General features: G+C 40.2%; 1 protein-coding gene across 6 annotated transcripts in view; it reads right to left on the bottom strand.

Annotated features, from left to right (window-relative positions):
* LOC121510817 (collagen alpha-1(XIX) chain-like) overlaps positions 1-23,322 on the bottom strand; it is a 281,327-nt gene that overhangs the window by 175,697 nt on the left and 82,308 nt on the right. For 4 of the 6 annotated variants that reach the window (XR_005991990.1, XM_041789059.1, XM_041789062.1 and 1 more), the window contains exons 12-13: positions 22,713-22,766; positions 18,877-18,912 (exon numbers count right to left, since the gene is read on the bottom strand). The exons of 1 other annotated variant lie outside the window; for it this stretch is intronic. Coding sequence is in view for 4 of the 5 variants with exons in the window: in XM_041789059.1 (XP_041644993.1) it covers positions 18,877-18,912; positions 22,713-22,766 (90 nt within the window). In the remaining variant the exon portion in view is untranslated. The remainder of the gene's footprint in view (positions 1-18,876; positions 18,913-22,712; positions 22,767-23,322) is intronic. One more of the 6 variants, XM_041789060.1, reaches the window with a different exon arrangement.

Here is a 23,322-nt window from a genome sequence, read left to right as displayed (position 1 = left end):
CACGCCTAAGCAGCGCCACCGAAGAACGCTACCATTGATTACTATGGTGTTCAAAATTTCAAAGTCCGAGAAAAAACGAACGGGTGCGCAGATCATCACCAAAATCTAATCGATTCTTCCCACTATCCCAATATTCCCTGAAAGTTTGGTGAAGATCCGACTTTCCGTTCTTGAGTTATCTTGTACACATACAAACAAAGAAACAAACACACAAAGATACGGACCCCTTTACATAACCCTGCCGATTCCATCGGCGTGGGTAATGGGGCAGTAAAATCTGCCCCAGGGTGGTGTGGGCGTGTCTGTTGAATGAGCTGAAGCCACGCCCACTCAAGAGAAATACAATCCTCTCCAATTCAAAAAATGCTACTATCTGAATGTTGACTTTATATCAGAATGCAGCTGCCTGGCTCTGTGCCAGAGAAGAGACAAAATTTATTTTCTAACTAAAATTTCTGTAATGATGCTTTAAATGATTTATAAACCACTGAGGCTGATAGATTTGACAAATTTACCTCACAGTGAACAAAAAAAACTGCATTTAACTAACTGTTAAGTTTCAGTAAAGGCAGTGACATCAGCTAACAACAAACTGTGCTGAGATGAACTGCTCTGTGATTTTATATTGTAGTGTTAGAAGGGCATGGTCATTCCCCACCGTGGGCTTGTGACATCAACAGCCCACATAATGGTCCCGCCCACATGAAACCCAGCCAGGAAAGAGGTGAAATATTTCCAAACAGTCTAAATACAGAATTCATTCACATGTAGATCTCGGTGTTTTCTCGTTTACAGCAACCAGATTCCAACATATCTCGTGTGTTAAGACAAAAACTTTAGATTTCACTTCATAGGGTCTGTCTTTAAGCATCATTACAGAGTTTTGCACCAGAAAACAGACTCTTTACATCCTGCTATTTAACATTTGAATATTTGTCAGAAACGAAGCTCAGATAGCTTATACCAGCCAAACAAGGACAATGCTAGCAGCAAGCCGGCTAGTTAGCACTGAACTAACACAGTATAGGTTTACAAACGCTAGCGAGCACCGAATAAAGAAACACACTTTTATTTTCAGTATGAAAAAGAAGAAAGCCTCGACTCCAGCGCTGGCTAAAAGTCAGGACCATCCACAGCTGGAAGGCCAGGTGAAGCGGGAGCCGGGCTGGGATCTTGCGGGCTGGCGCGACCGAAGCTGCGGAGCCGAGGGAGAAGTGGCTGTGGCCAGACGTGGATATGGAGGAACAACAGCCTACGGTGTTGGAGGAAAAATCTGAGCACAAAATGACAAAGTTTTCCTCTCAAAACATGTAAATCTGCTCTCAAATATAAAAAATTCTCTCAAAACGAAAAGGCTTTGCTTTTAAAACTTGAAACTTTGCTTTCAAACATTAGAACATGCACTCGAATAAAGATAGGTTTTTAATTCCATAGTATTGCTAACAGGAGAAGTGTATGTGTAAGCTCTATCTAGTTTTTCCATGACAGGCCCATTATTGACATGTATTTATTAAAACGTAATTTCAAGGACCCCACAATATCATTTTATTCTAAACATGGCTCTCCAGTCCAGTCCTTTTATAAAAAAAGTTCTTGTACTGTATTGTTTAGGGTGCAGATTTTTTTTTAAGCATGAATCTGCACATTGTACGGCAATCGCCCTGCCCCTTACAGCATAAAATAAATACACCAACTTGATACTGATATGGAACAGTGCAAAGCCCACAGTGAGCAGAGTCCCAGGGTTCTCAGTGCATATGGTGATGCCGCATCCTGATTTTAATTATACAGGTATAATATTTTTCAATATTTCAATATTTTTTGTTACTCTTTTCTGAAAGTCAATGCAGCCATCTACCAGGACATTTTAGAGCACTTCATGATTCCCTCTGCTGACAAGCTATATGGAGATGCTGATTTCATTTTCCAGCAGGACTTGGCACCTGCCCACACTGCCAAAGGTACCAAAAGCTGGTTCAATGACCATGGTGTTACTGTGCTTGATTGGCCAGCAAACTGGCCTGACCTGAACCCCATAGAGAATCTATGGGGGATGGTCAAGAGGAAGATGAGAGACACCAGACCCGACAATGCAGATGACCTGAAGGCCACTATCAAAGCAACCTGGGCTTCCATTACACCTGAACAGTGCCACAGGCTGATCGCCTCCATGCCACGTCGCATTGATGCAGTAATTCATGCAAAAGGAGGCCCAACCGAGTATTGAAGGCATAGAAATGAACATACTTTTCAGAAGCCTGACATTTCTGTTTAAAAAAAAACCCTTTTTTATTGATCTTGTAAAATATTCTAATTTTTTGAATATTTAAAGAAATAAAGGCTTGAAATATTTCACTCTATGTGTAACAAGTCTATATAATATATGGGTTTCACTTCAGAATAGAGTGACAAAAAATATTGAACTTTTTCATCATATTCTAATTTTTTGAGACATACCTGTAAACTCAGGTCCACGTAAACACACTCAGAGGTGCTTAGTTTCAGTCTAGCATCATGACCTCAAGTATGGTATTGTTTTATGTAAGTTTCACCTGCAACCAACAAACGTGTCGTTTTTTTTGGTTGCCACACTTGTTCCCCTATTTAACAGAAAATGAGTGAATGTGGCATCAACATAAAGACTGATACTTTGCTTCCTGCAGTCCTATAACATTCCACATCATGTTCAGCATGTTTTCTGTCAGTCATACTTTATAATATAGACATTGAAAGAATAGTTTGTCGTGAGCTTCTGGTGTATCAAACTGATTGTTAGAACATCTACTAGCAGCTGTAATAGTAAAGGCCCATTTATACTCCCTTTACATACAAAAATGTATATGTCCTTTTCTAATGATGTTACCATCACTGCTCACATACTTCCATGAGTCCTTTATGTTGGCACAGATTTTAACCAATACATCCACCGGGGGGGGCAGCCCAGAGTCAAAAGTTTGTGACAACAAACTCAAAAACAAACATGGTGACTGTGGAGGAGGTGTAGATAATGTACCTCTTACACAAAAGACAAAAACAGAGGCAGCGTTTCTAACCAACTCGAATAATTTTTCCTCAAAAAGTTCTGCCATTGTTATTTCTTCTTCATGTCTCACTAGAGTTACGTATCGGGTAGTGACAGCAACACTGCCCCCACTTTTTCAGGTGGTACAGCTCCATTAGGCCTGTATCCGTAAACTTTATGGAAACATGCAGAAATATGGACGAAATGAATGCAGGGCACAGACAGAAGGCTCTGTCCGTATCCAGATCCGTATTTAACGTTGAGCATAAATGAGCCTTAACAGTGTTGGATCAGCATGAGTCAGTTGATAGAGTGAAAAAGCTATAATACCTCTTATCAAATCGTCAGTTCTGAAATCATTGGTATTTAACTGACAGCCATTAAGTTTTGTTCCAGTGAATACATGCAAAATAGAATTTATTTAACTAAATTAGAGTGAGTGAGTCAGCCTCCCTCAACACACAATCAACAGGACAGGAGAAAATGTGATGAAAAGACCACAGTGTTCAAAAGATAGAAAGCTAAATAAAAGATAAAATTTGTGACTTATAAAATTAAAGTAAGATTAAAGTAAGCATTTGACCTGGATTAGTGAGAATGTGGTCAATGCAAAAGAAAGATAAAATAACAATACGTCCAATAGTGTAGATAAATCAAGATAGAAATTTGTTTGTTTTGTTTGAAATTTGTTCTTATTGTTTTACAGGCTGGTAGTATGCCTATGACCAGAAGCTTGGAAAGGGTGGGAGTTGTCTTAAAGAAGCTATAATATTCTCATATATTATAAATAAATAACAAAATCAGCAATATTTTAATAATAGATCGCATAGTTTATCTGAATTAACTATGAAATATATTTAAAAAAACTATATTCATAAATGAATATATAACAAAGGATATTGTCCCATATTTTTCTTAATTTTATTTTTACAAACCTACAAAAATAACATACAAGACAAGAAGTTCGACCTCCTCCAATGCTATCCTTTTCTTTGAAAATTGTATGTCCTCTTAATTTAAACTGAAATAAAAATATAAAAAAACATGATAAAACCATTCATACAGGCATGACATTTTACTTTGAAAGTTAGAAGTATTTCCTCTTCATTTAATATGAAATATAAATGAAATAGATGTAACCAGAAGTAATCTTTTATATTAAAGAAACAGAAAGTATTTCCTCCTCATTTAATATTAAAAACTGCATACAAACAAAAATAAACATACAGTTCAAACAGATGTGATCTTTTATTATGAAAAATAGAGCGGGAGATTAGAGATTGCTGTGGTCTCCTGGAGGTCTGTATCCAAGGGGTCTGAATCCAAGAGGTCTCCGGGCTGCAGCCATACACTCTTGGAATGCCCTGACACTTTACCCCCACTAGCTTAGCCTCACCGTAGGCACGCAGCTCAAAGTGGCGTGTCATATCTACTTAGTCATATCTATAGAGTGCTGCAGGAATGAGTCCTAAAACGCGGAAGTAAGTTAGCATTTTAGCACTTCCGGTTGAAAGTCTATGGGAATTTTGAATGCATTTTTGGTTAAATGCCTGAAATAAGGTCTGTGGTGAACACAAGTTCAGGAGAGTTTGCTAAAAGATAGCTAACAAGGACTACATACGTCATCATCCGAAGGGCGGCAACTAAGCCGTTCAGTTGTATCTTATAGTATCAGTCTATGAAGATTATCTTTATGAACAAAACGTGTAAGTTTCATAAACTTTTATTGGACACAGAGCTTATTTTCAGCAATAATCCAAAACCCATTGAAAAATCCCATAGGTTCTAAGATGAGAGAACCCATGCTACACAAACTTCCGGGTTTGCCTACAAAATTACGTCATGACTGCACCACTCTATACTGCCCATGGTTCTGCCCCCAGCAGCTTTCACAGAACTGGCCAATCAGAGGACAGTGGGCACTTGGGATTGGGGACTCTAAAGCAGGGTACACACATAAAGATAACTGGGCTGTTTTTATCCCGATTTCCCCCTTCTCAACCAAAGACGGCAAACGCCTGATTATCTTACTGAAAAATACCAAATAATAGCCTGGGCGTTTATTTGTCTCAATCCCTGAGCAGACCAGGCGTTTATTTGGGACCAGGCCACTATTTGGAACAGGCGTTTAATTCCTTTCTCACAAAAATCTTGCTTAGCAAAAATTGGAAAAATATGGTAAATTTAATCAAACTATTTATTTACACCAGTTTGAATATCACCTTTACATTTTTAAGACAAGATTAGAGTACCATAGTTATACTTTTGTCTTTTTCTGTTAACTCAACGCTCTCTAGACACTTTAAATACTGGTAAGGAACTAAACAAACAAAGTTGAAGACAGTTTAAAGTTAATGTCGTTCTTTTTATTTTTTCGCTGCACCAGGGCATGGCGCTGCTATCTCACTTGAGAAAACCAGCAAGGGATGGGGGTGCCCCAGCCAATGAGGGGGCTAGTACTCGCAGCCAATCAGGCTCAGGTCAGAGCGAGGGTTCCTATTGGCCGCTGTAGCTTCCGTATCTCAGCTCAGTGAGAAGTTGACTCAACGGTGGAATTACGGCGGTGTTCGGTCCTGTGTAGAATTTGTTCATGATGAGATTAAGTGTTTTCTTGCCTGTGATTCGGCCATTGATTTCAGCAGAAAAGTAGAGCAAAATCACTACACAAGCGCTTTGCCACCGTCAGTGTTCAATTCAACGGACATTCTTATCCGCAAGGAAGTATGTAAAGAGAGGGGCAGAGCTATGGAGCTCAAACAGGGAGAAGAACAGGAAGGGAGGGGAGTTGGGAGTTGATTCTATACGGTTCTCATCTCAGTCACATATCGGAGCTTTACATAAATTACACCCGGCATTTATTTGGAGCAGGCGTTTATCTGTCAAAATGTACTGCCACACCCAGCAGTTAATTGGGACCCAGCGATTATTTGGTATTTTACGGTATGTCTTATAAGGTTATCCTATAAGATTATCCTGTGGTTTGCGGTGTGTTAAGAGTGAATTTGTCCTGATAATCGGCTCCGAAAACGGTCAGGGCTGACGATCGTAAATATTAAAGTTGTTCAATATTTACGACCAAAAACCCCTGCGTGTGGGGAAAGCCAACGACTCCTGAGTCATGACTCCGTGAATTGTGACGTGGAACAGAATGTAGCCAATCAAGAAGCCAGCTGGCTGACAACAACTCACCTCTAGCTCACCCAGTAGACTATAAAATCTGTTTTCCTGCTGTCTCCAGGATTTTCTCCACAGTCCTTTCTTTTTTTTTAGTTTGGGATTTTTCCATTAAAAATAGTCCCAAGAACACCATCATACCCTCTTCTTGTATGTCCTCTTCCATGTTGTGTGTTGTGTTTTCCGGTTGTTGCTATGTTTCTTCTTCTTCGGTTTTGTTAGATCACATGTGATCACACGAGATTTCTGGCTTGGAGGACGAGATTCTGGATCGGTGGTGGGACAGAATCATCGTGTGTGTGGTGTGCTGTGTTCAGATTATCAGAGCACACCACACACAGTATGATCTAAACTGTTCACTGCCTGATTTTTTTTTATCTTCTTGTGTGGGGTCTCTAACAGATAAAAAATCTCTTAAGATTTAGAAAATCTTTGTGTCTACCCCGCTTTAAAGAGACAGCACCGAAACAAAGCGTTTCAGGCAGAGGCTGTAAAGCAGAGAAAATGAGGATTTTGCAAACGCCATTGTGAGACAAAGAAGGCGTTTCATGTCCTGCAAATCATGTAGTGTTTAGGGTTCATGGACTTTTCCATGAACCCTAAACCCATAGAGGCAGGTGTAGTCCATGTTGCCCCAGTTGCTCGTAATCTGCAGCTTCACATAACTGAAGACCCCTTTGTTAGGGTTAGGCAGGGCAAACGTCTGATGTGCTGCTCCATCCTGATCATAGGTATGTTTTCCCAAGAAGGTGCCGGTTTCACCAGATGTCCTCATTCCAAAGACGGAAAATTCCCTCGGTGCACTGGCAGTTATTCCCTTGGGTGACTGACCTTTTGTGACATGGCTTAGAGTCACGTGTGTTATGTCTATTGGGTGGGACAATGCGATGACTAAATGTCCTTTTTCTCCCCCAAAAGGCCAGCATTTTCCTGGATGTAAAAGTGAATTTCCCTTAATCACTTCACGTTGTCTCATGTTTGAATGCCACCAGAAATCCAATCGAAACCATCTGTATCCAGTGTTGTCTTTAGGCCAGTAGGTGTCTGATGATTCTATAATTCTTGCCCCCTGTGATTCTAATGCATAATTCTGTATCATGTCAACCTGAGGGATACAACTGTACAATGTTTCCCGGAGAGCTCTCAATTCCTTACTGACTTCTTGTAAATGATAAGCCATTACAAACATGAAAGAGAACATGAGTATGAAAAACAAGCCCACGAAGCCCATAAACATTGTCCTAGAAGAAAAGCCATTTCCTCTAGAATGTTCCAAAGGGGTCTCATCGTGCCTGGTTTCACTGATCATTGTCTCTGTTTGAGAATTCCCACTGTCGGTATCAGTGGTAATGGCATCAAGTCTATGATCGTCCACATCCCTTGCAGCGTTAACACGATTGTGAGCATTTTTGCTGCGCCTCCTGCGAAAAACCTTGAACAAAGATTCTTTGTAACTAATGGATGGCTTTCCCTCCTCTGTATAATAACCTGCATCCTGCAGGCGACCACTTCTCCTTACCCAAGAATTCATTTTAACTCTCACTGGGACAGGTGAACGTGAAAAAAGTCTGTCTGTCTTGAATGCCGGTGAGAAATTACAACTACCTGCGGTAGGAATGGAATTCTAGAATCCCCCAGATGAAAGGACATTCTGAAGCCATTCCATTGGCTGAATTGGAGCTCAATGTCAGCAGGGGGGCGGGGCTTACCACCATTCCATTGACTGAATTGGAGCTCAACTCCATTCCATTGGCTGAGCACTACCTGCAATAGAAATGGAATTCCGGAATCCCCTGATCAAAGGACGCTGTGAAGTAAAAGTAGGGTATAGTCTATTGGCTGGGTTGAGTTTGGGGGCAGAGCTCAACACCAGTCTATTGGCTGAGTTAGAGCTCAACGTCAGCAGAGGGGCGCCCAAGAGAATCTAGCTGCAGACCTGCACTGTCAGGACCATATGTTGCAGACCTGCACTACAAGGTCTGCTCAGCTAGGAGGGATCGAAGTTAATTTGAAGACTTTCAAAATAAACGCATGTGTGCCTGCGAAGACCAGAAGTTGATTTGAAGCCTTTCAAAATAAAAGCGAGTATACTGGACAGGACGTTTTTTTCATTTAATATGTATTTGGGGCTTTATTTTATGTATATAATGTAAAGATATTGTTATGATCCCCTTTAAAATGTTATTGAAAACATGCATTATTGTACTCCAGTATTTTAATTTAATTAGCAAAACAGAAAGCTGTTAGTTTAGTTTACACTACAGATTCATTTAAAATAATTAATCCCAGCTAGAACACTTTACTATGAGTGATGACATAATGCTTCTACAGTCCAACCTATCAAGCAAGTATGCTGGACAGTACGTTTTTTTCATTTAATACATATTTGGGGCTTTATTTTATGTATTTAATGTAAGGCTATTGTTATGATCCTTTTTAAAATGTTACTGAAAACATGCATTATTGTACTCCATTATTTTAATTTCTGGTCATGCCAGAAATACAGAGGGTAACCTGTTTCACAAGTTTTCATAAATTCCCACAAGTGTTAATTTCATCGACTAAAACTATGACTAAAAATGTTTGTCGACAGCCTTTTTTTTCCATGACAAAAAACTAGACTAAGACTGACAAAATTAGATCTTTGATGACTAAAACTGACAAAAAGTAAGTTAAGTTTTCATCAAGATGACTAAAACTAGACTAAAATGTGATGTAGTTTTCGTGGGACATTCACAATCTGTGATATTCCTACCTGCGTGAAGCTGGCCCCCCACCCCACGCAAAATTTCGGGAAAATAGTCTGTTTCACTTGTGCTTCGTTTGTGCTGGTTTGTGCCGTAAAAATTGTCGTTTGTGCTGCTATGGTTTTTAAGTTATTACATATTATTTTATAGGTCATCCAGAGTTCACCCAGCCCCCCATTTGCTCCAAATGGACCCGAAATGGTACTGTTCGTTTGTGCTTCGTTTGTGCTGGTTTGTGCCGTAAAAACTTTCATTTGTGCTGCTACGGTTTTATAGATATTACACACTTTAATTTCCGGAGATGACGTCACCACCGGAAATGCTCTCGGACTGGTGTTCTGTATTTGTTTTGGATGCGGTCGAACAAGGTTCGTCTCGTGCTACCACGCTAAGGAAATCGCTGTTTTTGTTTGTAATTCCATATAACTTTGTATATTTCTGCGCGTTTTTCATACTCCAGGCACCTGGAATGCCACCGTTGCAGGACAAACTTCAGGTAAACATGTTACACTGTTGTGGCTTTTATTGCTAGCTTATAGAAAAACTTGAATGATACACTTCTCACTGTTAAGATAATATCGGCTGTTGTGGTTTTGTAGCAGTAATTTTGTGTGTTGTACCCTGTTAGATCTACAAATCTGCAAAACATCTATAGAAAAGTGTAACAAATTCATTAGACCACCACCTAAGTTTTATGCCAAAGCTGCAGTAAATCAATATTCATAATGACCAAAATGATTTGAAAATGATGTTGATGACTGCATGAAGAAGAAACTTGGAACATCCTCAAAATCAATGCGTTGCAACAATCAAGCAATCACTGCTTTGTGTAGAACACAGCATGGGGGCAGATCTTTGTGTTTTCTGATGCTGCTTTCACTCTGCTCCCCAGGTCATCATATATATCTCCCAGGCACTTGCAGCCCTCCTGCAGTATGCCACATAATGTCCAAGAGAATCCTGGGTCAAGCCTCTTTGAGGAAGGCTGAGTCCTTCTGTAGCCGCAGTCTCAAGATGAGCCATGCCACAGGTCTGCAAGACAGCAATGTTGGTACACACAAATGGAACTTCCCTTCTTACTTGTGTGCTTAGACTGCAGTACTGTGAGGAACATTGTTTCATCAAATAAACACTTAGAAGATTCCTCATGGTTTTCTCAATCACAGTAGAGGTGTGGCATTGTGCATCAATTTGGAGAGCACCAGAGGTCAGGTGGACAGGTTTGAAGATTTCCCTCAGCAGTTCTGCCCTCTGTGAGTACACCTGTTGGGTCACACCCTGTGTAGTGATTGTTTTCACCAGCTGGAGGAATTGGTTGTCACATTCGTTGCTGCTAACAACCTTTTCAAAAGAAAAGCTGTCACAAAAAGAACAACATAAGCTCTGAAAAACAGCATCAAATGCACAAGTGTTGAGCACAGAGACGTTTGATTTGCCAAGTTTAACAGGCTGTCGATGGTTCCCATTTTTTAACAATTGCACCTTAACTTTCCTCCGGCCCACAGATGCATCTACGTGCAACCATTCGGGACAAGGAGAGAGGTAAGAACTCATCTTCCTTTTTTTTGGGTGGAACTCCTAAGCTTCTCCAGTTCTCAACAACATTCTCATCTGTTGGAAGACTGTTTGCAGCTGCATCAGACTCCTCACCAGGGTGGGCATCATTTTTTCTGTTGTTTTCTTCACTCTGGGAAGTAGTGGAGACAGGGTCAGGTCCTAGGACAGTCGTTGCATCAGCTACTTTTTTGTTTTGCAGAACAAATCCGCATGTTTCCCTCAATGAAGGAAAGGTGACGAGCAATGAACCGGTCGACACGAATGGGCAGGTTTTCATGCTTGAAAAGCCCATTTTTTATGTTTTTAAACTCTGCTTCAACAGCAGCAGAAGTAGCAGTGATGCTGTTGCTTCGGAAGAGAGGGACCATTATTCCTGTCCAGAGTGGTACGTAACTTCCAAGTCTTATTATGTGGGGAATAATCTCAGGGAGGAAGTGGATGTTATCCCTATCCCCATCAGCCCTGGCAAATGACCTGCTCTCCTCACATATTTCTGTCACTGTCGAGCGTTAGTCTGGATCTGCTGGTTACATGCATCCACTGGTTCTTGTCCCTCCACCTCTTCATCTGGAATGCTGACAGATTCTTCTGCAATTTGAGCTTTCAGGTATTTCTTGCCACAACAGTGATGGCACGTGGAAGTTGTTTTGCATGTTCCACAGATTCTGACTTAAGAAGCTGTGCTATTGACCCCACGAAGAAATCTTTAACACGATGTGTTTTATTTTTCAGGCAGTCCCACTGGCAGATCATCTTGATGCAGTGTGCTACATCTACCCTGATAAAACATGGGGGCAGTTGTGCATGTTGATTCCTAAGCAAGACTTTAAAGCATTCATTGATGTAGGTCTTCAGATTAGGATGAGGGGTAAAAGCCTTGACCAGAGCTCCAAGAATGGCCAGAGAAAAATCACTTACAGCTTCTTTTGGAACAGGTGCACCTTCACGAATCCATTCTGTCAGCCAATGTGTAATAGCATTAACATCATGTTTCTCTGACAGCATTTGCACCACTGGGACACTGGAGCTGTTATGCCCTGTCACAACACCCTGATATAAGAAGATGTGGCCAGACGAGCCATTTGGTCTCACCAGTTTTTTAACAACTGAGCCAGTTGCATCAAAACATACTGTTGGGTGAGATTTCTTGGATAAGGTCTTGTACACATGCATTTGTGTTTGACTCCAGTAATGACAGAAAAACTTGTCCAGTCCAATATCTTTAATGCTACCACTGTGAGGTGCACTGTACTTTAATAGCTGCAATGAGAAGATGGGATCTTTGTCACCTAGTGCCTTATCATTTTTCTCTTGTTTTGCTTTGCACAGGGTGGCCAAATTTGGTAAATGACTTGGCTCAGGATCTCCAAAGTCCATCAGCTTCTCTGCCTGTGATGCCCGCCATACATGTGGTTCCATCCTGCCCTCACAGAGTTCTCCAGCTATCTGCACACGCAACTGTCCAGACATGAAACGCTTTGAGCTGCCAGTGTGCAGGGGAGTCATCCCTGTTCTTAATAGAACAGTTGAGCACCATTGGGCTGTTGATTTCGGGCTCTCTGTCACAATAAATGTCAAGAAGGCCATGACACTCTTTACAGTATCCTCTGATTTCAATATAATTATCTGTGATGGATGGATAGACCTTGGCTCTTTTAAAAACAAATGTGCAAGGAATTTTAACTGCTTTCCAGATTTGTTCATTTATGATGTGGGTCCAGGTGCCAGGCTTCAAAATTGTATAAACCCTTTTTTGGGTTTGAGAATACTTATCTTTGTATTCAGCCTTTTCTGGAATAAATTCTCTCCACTTGTCAAAAGGAACTTGAAGCTGAAATGATTGTTGAGGAAATGGGGACCTGATTCAGAGCCTGTGTCGTCACTGGTTTCAGGATCAGTTTCACGATGACTGAATCCCAAAGCTGACCAGATGTTGTGTCTGTTAGCTTTGACAAAGGTGTACAGAGCCTTGGCAGAGATCTTGTTTCCCAGCTGATTACTTTGATCAGCAAAAAGCATGATAGTTCAAAAAGTATAAATAGTAGAGAATAGTATAATAGCTCGCAAAACTCTGCACAAGAAGCTGAAGAGTATGAGAGTAAAATAGTGAAAATAGCCCAAGGAGTGCCAAAGTTATGAGCAGTGGAAAAAAGTGCAAATTTGTGAAATTTTTGCCATCTGCTTAATATTGTTTAACAAAGTTAAATATTTTAAAAATTATAAAAATTAGAAATGAGAAAAGTTACAGCGCACGAATGGCAGAGAAACAGGATTTTTTGAAGTTTGAACAATGTCGATACGACAAAGTATGAAGGAGGAGATAGCCGGCGCGGAGGAAGTTTAATCATAAAAAAGTCAAAATGGCCGACATGGATATCAATAGTGGGACTAATGAATGGGGAAAGGGACAAAAAAACACAAAAAAGGGTTTTTCACAGCCCCTACTGCTTTGCCATACTTTCACCTACACGGATCATTCAAACTTTAAAACGCAGATATTATTTTCCTGTCTTCAGGAATGTCTGGTATGACGTTGGGGTTTATGGTTTTCAACAGGCGAGTCTTCAAAACTCCTGTGGGTTGAGTGAAAATGATTACAAATCGCCCTGCTAGAGTGGCTGATGTCATTACCCTAGAGCAGTGGTTCTCAAATGGGGGTACACGTACTCCTGGGGGTACGTAAAGGCACTCCAGGGGGTCGTGAGATTTTAAAATATATCCCAGCTATTCCAGAAAATAGCGCCTTTCTATGCATGTCAGGAGCGACACATTTTTGCGAGTATTTTACATTCTAAAATCACATTTGTGCTGCAAACGTCTGTGGTGTGTTTTCTCTGTCCTCTAAAAAACAGTGATATTTATTGGAGCGGAAGATAAAAGGTTTCTCCCTCCCTGTCCTTCACTCCATACATAACGTGGCACTTTTACACACAGCCAGGACGTCAGTGCCATTTTGTTTCACTGTTTCATTCACTGTCCCAGTCAAGTTTCTAAGAGGAGGGACCGACTTTTCATTCATTCTATGTCAAATATGATCAATAAGAGTAATGAGGCACAGCTGAGGGTGGCTGAGTTAACTCACACAAAGCGCACAGATTGGCTCACCTGTTTGTGCTCCAGACTGTTCTGAAGAGTCATTTCAGTGAGCTGGTTGATCCGTAGCATTTATAAGTCATATGTCTGAGGTCAGAGGAGACTGTGTTGGTAAATATTTCACTGGAATAAAGTCTCGTTAGTTTAGAAACAGCTCTAGCTGTGCGAGTAGCGCATTTGCGCTCATGTGGACATGTCGAGTTGCCTGCTGCCTGTCTCCCTCTCTACCAGGCTACATGAGGCAAAAACACAAGAACTGACTATAGACAGATATGAGGAGAGGACAAATATCAGGTGGTGTTAGAGAGGAGAACGATTTTGTTCCTCTGTCTGCCTTAAAAATGGGCACCACCACCATGTGCGCTCGTCGGAGCGAAACTTTGAAAAAATATCTGCAGCAATGTCGCGCTGCGAAATGATGTTGCAGGTGTGGAAGCTTGCATTGATTCGCTACAAGTTCGACATGTAAATATTTTGTGAGAATAATTTGCACGAAAAATTTGCGTCTGGAGTTTAAGGACTTAGGTTTATGAAGCAGAGTTTATATTTTGTAAATTAATTAAATTTAAATACCCTAAAACCCCCTGAGTCTTCCCCATTGGCAGAATGGTTTGACCCACACTGGCACATCCCTGTCAATCACTGTATTTGCAATCACTCCATTCATAAAAGGTTCATTATTTATTTTTGTGGGGAAATGCTGATCTACAACTAAGTTCATTATTTCAGTTTGAGAAGAGATCTTTATTATGATCCCAAAAAGGGGCACTAAGCTGTCTTTTTTTAGTTCTTTCTAGCTCTATGTTTTTATTTCCAAATTGTTCCAGAGAGACCACTGCAGCCAATCAGCGTTTTGCACACCTCTGGGTTTAAATGGTTTTATGCCTTTCCAGTCACTGTTTTCGATACATTAATTTGAATTTCCACATTTAGTGATGAGAGATGTGCCATGAATTTAGTCAAGCATTTTTAACATTTAAAATGTTTGGAAAAAAATATTTGTTATTTAAAATTGTTTATCAGTTACAAAGTTTGATAAATCAGACAACTGTCATAGCACTGTTTAATATCTTTCTTTTTGGCCAAAAAGCTTTGCGCTGTTTAGGGGGTACTTGGCTGAAAAAATACTTCACAGGGGGTACACAACTGAAAAAAGATTGAGAACCACTGCCCTAGAGGCCGGAAGAGCCGACACATTAAATGACAATCTTGTGATCAACTTGCTCTCACGGCCAAACCATACATAGGAGGAGAATGATTTTTTCACAGATTGTGGCCACTGTTCCTGGGACTCATATGAATCCATTTTTGAAGCCCTACCTCTTTTTAAACTGAACTGGGAGCCAGCTGTTTAGGCGGTGGTCCCTGATTTTGTCCCATAAGAGCCAATGTAAACTTTTTTTTTTTCTCCTGTTGAACTGACTGTTTTCAGTTGTCATGATCATTTTACTTTTCACCTAGCATTTACAGTTTTCCCGTAATTAACATTTGTTCAGGAGCCTCTCAGAGGCAGAAATCAGGTCTTTCAGAACAGTTTGTCGCTGGTGGGGCATATCCCCATGGCAACCGCAGCTATGGTCCTTTGATGTTGTCATCCCTGATTAACACACATATGGCCCTCAATGAGCTCTGATCATGCACACACATGGAGCTGTTCCAATAAAGCAGCCCATTTAAACAATGCTTTAACACAGTGATACTCAACCTGTGGCTCTAGAGCTGCATGCAGCTCTTTTGTGACTATTTGTGGCTCCTTCATGTCTTAATTTTAAATGTTATTCCCCCAGAAAACCTTAGAAAAGGTACACTTTTTTGCCATTTGTGACAATTTTTTGCCACTTTTCATCCATGTAAGTAACGTTTTGGCATTAGATACCACTTTTTTCCTACTTTTTTACAATTTAAGCTACCTTTTGCCTATAAAAAACACATTTATCCATACATTTTACCCATTTTGACACTTTTTTGCAACTTTTACCCATTTATTTAAATCAATTTCATCCCATTATTACCCTTTTTCAGTTTTATCTCCCCATTTTCACCCACCTAATTTACATTTTGTCATTAAATACCACTTTTTACCAATTTTTTTGCCCATGTTTGCCACTCTTAACTGCTTTTTTCCATTTTAGTCACTTTTTGTCCATTTTAGTCCTTTTTTGCTACCTGTAACTGATTTTTTTGTCACTTCTTCCCCAATTTTGCTACTTTCTGACCCTTTTCCTTCCCATTTTCACCCATTTTTACCAATTTTTGTTGCTTTTTGACCATTTTAGCCACCTTGGACTTGTTGTTATTGCTACTTGAAGCTGTTTTGCCAATTTTCACCTCTCACCTCTCTTGCAAAGGTATTTTTCAACAATTTGGCCCTTCGGTTGAGTAACACTGCTTTAACAGGTTCGAGGGACACTGTGGGTGGCTTCTCATCCACATACAATCCCCCATAAAGTCTTTGGCGACGTCAGTTGCCAAAGACAGCCACACATACGTATATTCCATATGAAGTGAATGGGAGAGATTGTGCGTTTGTATGTGTGTGTTGGAGCGCAAAGCGCGCATGTGCGTGTGGTTGTGTGTGTGTGCAAAACTTACATGTGTGAATCTGCACAAACTTCTCATCCTCATGTTCCAGTAACTGCTATTAAACTATGACCAGGCCACGTGAGTAAGAGAGACAGACACACTGTTTCATTAGATTGAGTTCACTGTTTCTTTGCATCACAGCCACGTCCATTTGTAGTCATAATGTTACCTCAGCTCATAGGGAGGGCCAACACCACCAGGTATATCAAGAAGACAGCTGAAGCTAGGGCGCCAGGTGATCAGCATCAGCTAATCAGGCCACACATGACTAAAACACGTGGATGAAGTCTCCTGTCATGTACAGTGTTTCTCAACCATTTCACCGTGTCATTGTCCAGCTACATGCTGCTTCAGCCTGGACTTGGACATGACCTTGTAGGGTCTAGTGTCATAGGTGACCCTGCGATGAAACCAGCACTCCCCTGAGTCCCTCTTGCGATTCCTGCTTGTGGAAATTCTCTAGTTTAAAAAGGTACTGTTTTTTCCAGACTATAAGTTGCTCCGGAGTATAAGTCGCATCAGTCAAAAAATGCATCATGAAGAGGAAAAAAATCATATATAAGTCGCACTGGACTATAAGTCGCATTTATTTAGAAACTGACACACCGTTGTCCGTGCTCTGATAGAGAGGCGGTTACATTGCGTGAAGCGGTAACACCAAGAAGGCCCGCCTGCAAAGTTATTTATATTCCTCTCCTTGGCAACTACCAGGGCCTGGAGACGTAACTGCACCGTTGACAAGCCTCTCCCGGCAGCATGTTGTTCAAGCACTCATCTGTGGACTTGTTCCTCCAGCTCTGGCCATCTTGCTTTCAGCCCACGATAAGCTTTCTTTGTTTTCTTCATTGCAGTAAAAGTAACCTCTACTTTTTGCCAGTCCCTTACAAGTTTCTCACTCACTCCAAACTTTCTTTCTGCTGCTCGATTACAGTTTTCGTTAATTTTTTCAGCAGTGCAGGAGCATATAGCATATAGTTGTCACAAGCCTAGAGTGCCCTCTTGCGGCTGTAGACGGTAATGTTTACTCCTTTTGCATGTCAGTCAGTATGAATTAACAATAAAAAACACGTTAAATTATATATATTTTGATATATAAGTTGCACCTGACTATAAGTCACAGGACCAGCCAAACTGTGAAAAAAGTGCAACTTATAGTCCATAAAATACGGTAAATATCAGTATTTTCGAGATTTCTCTCATTTAGTGAAAGATTTCATGACATTTTTTTTAAATTTAATGTTTATGATTTCAGCTTGCTGCTCACGAAAATCCAAAATCCACTGTGTCAAAATATTAGAGTCTTGTGTAAAAGCTAAATTTGCAAAGGGTCCCTAAGCCAGAACGTTCATCCAATCACACTCCGAGTTTTTTTCAAATTCTCTGCCCTTTCCCAAACGCTTAATATTGAAAACATGTCAGGTTAAAAAAACTACAGTTTCATGTGAAACCTTTTAGGACCTACTATCATAAACTATGAGTAAATGGCTTCTGGTTTGGAAGTCTGTTGAAAATGAGGCATCAGTTTCAGGTGAAATGTTGACCCTTCAAGGCTCTCAGGTTAGATCTAATTTCAGAATCTGGCCCCTGCAGTGACTGAGTTTGACACCCAGCCCTAAATAAAGATTTAAAACTTTTTTATGTAGTTTTCATAGAAATGATGCCTTCAACCATGGCGTCAAGTTACATTAGTGACTCTCTGGCCAACTGATGACCTGTGGCTTCTGCCACCTGTAGGTCTGTAACATTGATGTAGTGATGAGATTTATAGGTGAGAGTCTGCATTGTGTTGTATTTTGAAATCCTTTCTTGTTCTTTTTTTCAGGGCGATCTGCTCAAAGGGGATTGAGGCATTTTGACAGCGGCCTCAGATAAAAATAGACTTGGCGCATGTCTTGAGCTGAGCGGCGTGCACCAGAGGCGGGCCTTAGTACCTGCTGACTAGAAAAGGGACAGTTTGCTTTTGGAGTGCACTCTGTGGGCAGATTGGTGCACAGACTCTGAGGACCATTATTTCATTGTTAAAATGAAAAACGTAGACCATGCTTCTGTGTTTCACTAGTAAGATCTCTTTCCTGCTTGAATATAAAACTAGCAAAATCAGTAAGTTAATAGTGCTTTAAGTCAGAATACTCATTTACCTTGTCTGCTTGAATTGTTTCTATAATGGACCTGCCACATCAATGGCGATGTCAACATATGATGTAGCAACGATGCCTCAGAAACACCTTCAGAATAAAAGCATTGTGGCTAATGCAGGTAGTGTCTTGCTTTTACTTTGAAAAGCACACTGGAAGTGTTACAGTATTTTACATCCATGCAGGACAGTCTGGATGGCTGTGCTTTTTCAGCCTTTATTTGGATAGAATGGTGGATAGAGGTGGAAACAAAGGAGAGAGAAGTTAAGGAGAAAGCAGGCCTTCTGCTTAAATGACTGGTCTCTGTACTCCGGCCGCAAGCAAACTGCCAGGCTAGTGAGGTTGTCTTGAAAGTGTTTTATGAAAAAAATTGACTTGACTATATTTATATGCAAAAACAGAAATCAATAAAAACCAAAGTTTCACAAAAAGAGCACAGTAAAAAGTAGTTATATTCCACCTCTGCACCAAAATAAGGACATATTCAGCATTTTTAGCTATTTTTGAACGTCCTAACCACACAGAGATTGCATAATGAGATGTAAATCAAACAGTGTGAACTTACAGGCAGCCCCGGAGCTCCAGGAAGACCCATTTCACCCTGAGAAGGAAGATAATAATTAGTGAAAACTCCTCAAAACTTCAGAGAATAACCTCTTTTACTCTCTGAGTGCAACGAGAATGGCCACTGCTAAATCTTTATATTTTCTTTCAAACATTTAGCTTAGAGGCAAGCAGGATGTTTGTGGTAAAAACTGGAGGTTACGTAAAAGTTTTACTGTGCAAAGCAAATCTTTTCAAATGTACGCCTTGGATGCTCAGGAAGGCCATAAGGGATATTTGCAGTTTGTCTTGAAATGAAGCCTGTCTGAAGGCATCAACACAGTCGGACGACTGGCAGCTGGCCTGCTGCTATCAAATGTGACAGGCTTTAGAATAAACAGAGCTCTATTATATCATGTAAAAGCTTTTCACTATTAAGATTAGACACATATGAAAACCTTTTTGGTGACTGTGGCAGTCACAAGAGTCATATAAGGAAACAAATCTGATGTCTGAATTTGATGTAGGCAATGACTCAATGTGCTTTTTGCTTCCTCTCTTTGCAGATAAAACCCATGCATCACTGCCCAGTATTTCCACAGCGCCTCTTAAAAGCATTGAGTTGAGAAACAGTGGACTTTACAAGCAGCAGTCCTCTTTCATCAGTTGTGGATGAAAGAAAAAAGTGCTTGTAGTTCATATTCATTTTGTTGTCTAAATGAATGTCACAGCTAAAATATGCCTGCGATGGGATATTCAGCCGACTCATTACTCTACGCTTCCAAATCTGCCTCCCTCTGTCAGTTTCAATACAAACAAACGTTCACTCCCACCCTCACCCCCGACACCTCCCATCCGGAAAATAGGATAAAATACCCTGTGATGCTCTGTTGTCTTCACAGAAACACACAGACCTCATTATAACTTCAAGGCTGGCAGACAGAGCATTGCACCTACAATTATGTGGCGAGTTCTTCCAAGAGACAATAACAAAAATACGCGCACAACCGCACGCAAAAAGCCTCCATACAGCGGGAAAAAAATGAAAGAGCGGCAGATATGGCAACTAATTACAGGGAAAACATTTCATCTCATACATGGAAAATGATCCCGCTGTGGGATGAAAAGAAAAGAAAACTTTAAAAGACCAATATTTTCTACACTGCAACAACAGTTTATCTTATTCATGTCAGCGATGTCAGCGAATACTCTTTAAAGAGGCTGCAGATAAGAAAAAGCATCAAACCCTCCTGGAGCACTTCACACTTTGTCTTAAATCCCAAACCTCTGAAAACAGTCATACCAAACTGTACAGCAGAGAGTCTAAAAACGTGGCAGAGAATCTATGAGGTAGAGAATATTAGTTTTCATTATTAATATATTAAATATAAAGTAATGTTATTAGTCAGTCTTGAGAACCAGCTGATGATCAGAACTCTGCTGACTTTAGTTGTAAGAGGGGAATCGGCACTATTATCTTGCCTAGCTAAGTATATTACTTTTCTTTATATGTAGTAAAGAAACAAGATACTTTTTCATGATTGTACAGGTGCATCTAAAAACTACGGAAGAGGATATGGGCCACTAAAAAAAAAATTGAGATGCACTAATTTCTTCTATTAAGTCTAAAATTAAAGTCAGAATTCTGAGATTACAGTCAAATTCTGAGATTACAGTCAAATTCTGAGAAAAAAAAGTCAGAGCTCTGAGATTAAATTCAGAATTCTTTTTTTTTTTTCTTAAAGCTTTATTTTTGGGCATTTTGTGCCTTTAGTTGATAGAGGAGAGGACAGTGGATAGAGTTGGAGATAGGGAAGGGAGCGGGGAGAGACATGCGGTAAAGGGCCTCAGGCCAGATTTGAACCCGGGCTGCCCGCGTACATGGGGCACGCGCGTGCCTTATCCATTCTGCCACCTGCGCCCCTAAATTCAGAATTCTGAGATTAAAGTTAGAATCCTGAGATTAAAGTAAGAATTCTGAATTTACAGTCAGTACTCTGAGATTTAAGTTAAACTCTGAGATTAAATTCAGAATTCTGAGATTAAAGTTAGAATCCTGAGATTAAAGTCAGAATTCTGAGATGAAAGTCAGAATTTTGAGATTAAAATCAAATGACTTTTCCTCAGAATTTTGACTTCTTTCCTGGAAATCTGACTTTAATCTCAGAATTTTGACTCTTCTCCTGAATTTAAAAAAAAAAAAAAAAAAAAATTGCGTCTCCAAAATTTTTTTCAGTTGTCCTATCCTCTTCCATTAAAAAAACAATAAGAATGTTGCAAAAAGTATAGGAAACTAGACAAATATTTCAAGACTTTTATTTGTTCTGATCTTGATGACTACAGCTTAATCATCCACTGTCTCAAAACATAAGAATATTACAAAAAAAAAGGATTTGTAATACAGAAATGTCAGCCTTCTGTTGAATAATGTTGATTTATGGGCTGGATACTTGGTTGAAGCTCCTTTTGCACTAAGTCCAGCATCTTTGTGACATGGCATGGAGCCAATCAGTCCATGGCACTGCTGGAGTGTTATGATGATCTCCAGAGATCCTCTGTGGAGTTCAAGCCAGACCAGTTGACTGAAGGATCAAACACAGTAACACCATGGTCAGCAAACCAGTTTCTGGTTGTTTAGCTTCACAGTGGGCAGGAGCCAAGTCCTGCTGGAAAAGGAAATCAGAATCTCCATAAAGCTTGGCAGCTGATTGAAGCATGAAGGGCTCTAAAATCTCCTGGTAGATGGCTGACAGTGTTGACTCTGGACTTGATGAAGACCTGTGGACCAGCAGCAGCAGATGACATGGCACCCAAAACCATCACTGACTGTGGAAACTGGAAACACTGGACTTCAAGCAGCTTGGGTCTGTTTCTCTTGGATCTTCCTCCAGACTCTGGAACCTTGATTTCCAAATGAAATGCTAAATTTTCTCTCATCTGACAACAGGACTTGGACCACTGAGGAACAGTCCAGTTCTTTTTCTCCTTAGTCCAGGTGAGACACTTGAGCCATCTGTGGTTCAGAATTGGCTTGACACTAACAACACAACAATTGTAGTCCATTTCCTGTACACGTCTCTGATATGGCACAGGGACTGAGACATATCCTTCAAAATAAAGTCAGCAGTCTTCCCCATGATTGTGGTTGTGTGTACTGAACCAGAGTAAAAGAATGAAGGCTCAGGAAACCTTTGTAGGTGTTTTGAGTGTATTCCCCGATTAAAGTTTTTCAGGACTGAAATAACTGAAAGAATTTAGACTTGACCACAATATTCTAATATTTTGAGACTTTCTAGTTTAATGAGCTGTAAGCTGCAATCATCAAGATTAACATAATGAAATTGGGTGTGATAAATCCAGAATAAATGCAACTTTAACTTTTTGAATTCAATTGAGGAAAAAAATAAACTATAATGATATTCTAATTTTTTTTAACCTGTAATTTTGCTCTGAGCAAATTACTTTTGAAATTTTCAAAATAAAATTTAAAATAAAAAATGCTAAGAGAGGGCATGATTACAGGATTTGTGTGGGAATATTCACAGAAAAATATTTCCATGCATATATTAACACTCTGCCAATAAAGTGAGCAATGTATTTTCACTCAGCCGGGGATAAAATCTACTCTAAATGATCCTCAGTTAGAGCTTACAAAGTCATGATAGTAATAAAAGTATTCTTAAGGAGGAGCAGCCACACTGCAACACTGCAAACAGATGGGAAACGAGTTACTAAAACTCAGGTTAGAGCTCATAAAAGTTAAGCAGATTTTGTTAAGTATCTATTTTCAGTAATAAAAAAGGAAAACAATTAATAGTGTTATTTTCATGGGCCTCTATTGACAGCACACAGACTCACTTTGCTTCCTTTTGGACCGACTGGACCAACAGGCCCTGGGTCACCTCTCACACCCTGGGAAGAAAAATCGTACAATATGTTGAGGTTTATTTCCTTCCAGAGAGAATGACGGGTTTGTTATTTAAAAAAAGGAGCCAACATGTGTTACTGTACGTCAGCGTGTTGACACTCAGTAGTATCTCATGCAGGTCAGGTGTGAGCTTCTCATGCCTGTCACAACGAGTCAATGAGAGCGCAGGAGATAATGTCAATCATCAGACATCGCGTGGACCAAATTTAAGCTGAGAGAGCTGCGTCTACCCCCTCTCTGCCCTTACCCTGTTTTCCCTTCTTTGGCAAGGACTGTGATTGTCATTGCTTTTACACCTTGAAGCACACGACCTGGGGGTGGAATCGAACAACGTGAGCTCTGGGCAAAGTCAAGCCTCGCGGTGGTGAAATGTGAAAGAAGGACAGCCGAGATAAAGAATGATCGCTGATGAATGAGGCTTGACACATATTGACAGGCTAAATTTGCAGCGAGCCTTGTTAGGTGTGACATATTTGGGCCAGTCTTTGAAATAGGTTAGAAGGGAAGAGGAAAAATGGGGAGCATGAGCTGTCTGTAAAA

Source organism: Cheilinus undulatus, linkage group 6 (genome assembly GCF_018320785.1).
Source record: "Cheilinus undulatus linkage group 6, ASM1832078v1, whole genome shotgun sequence".
Taxonomy (NCBI): Eukaryota; Metazoa; Chordata; class Actinopteri; order Labriformes; family Labridae; genus Cheilinus; species Cheilinus undulatus.
Note: the sequence above shows the minus strand (reverse complement) of the source record. Positions and strands in the feature narration are given on the sequence as shown.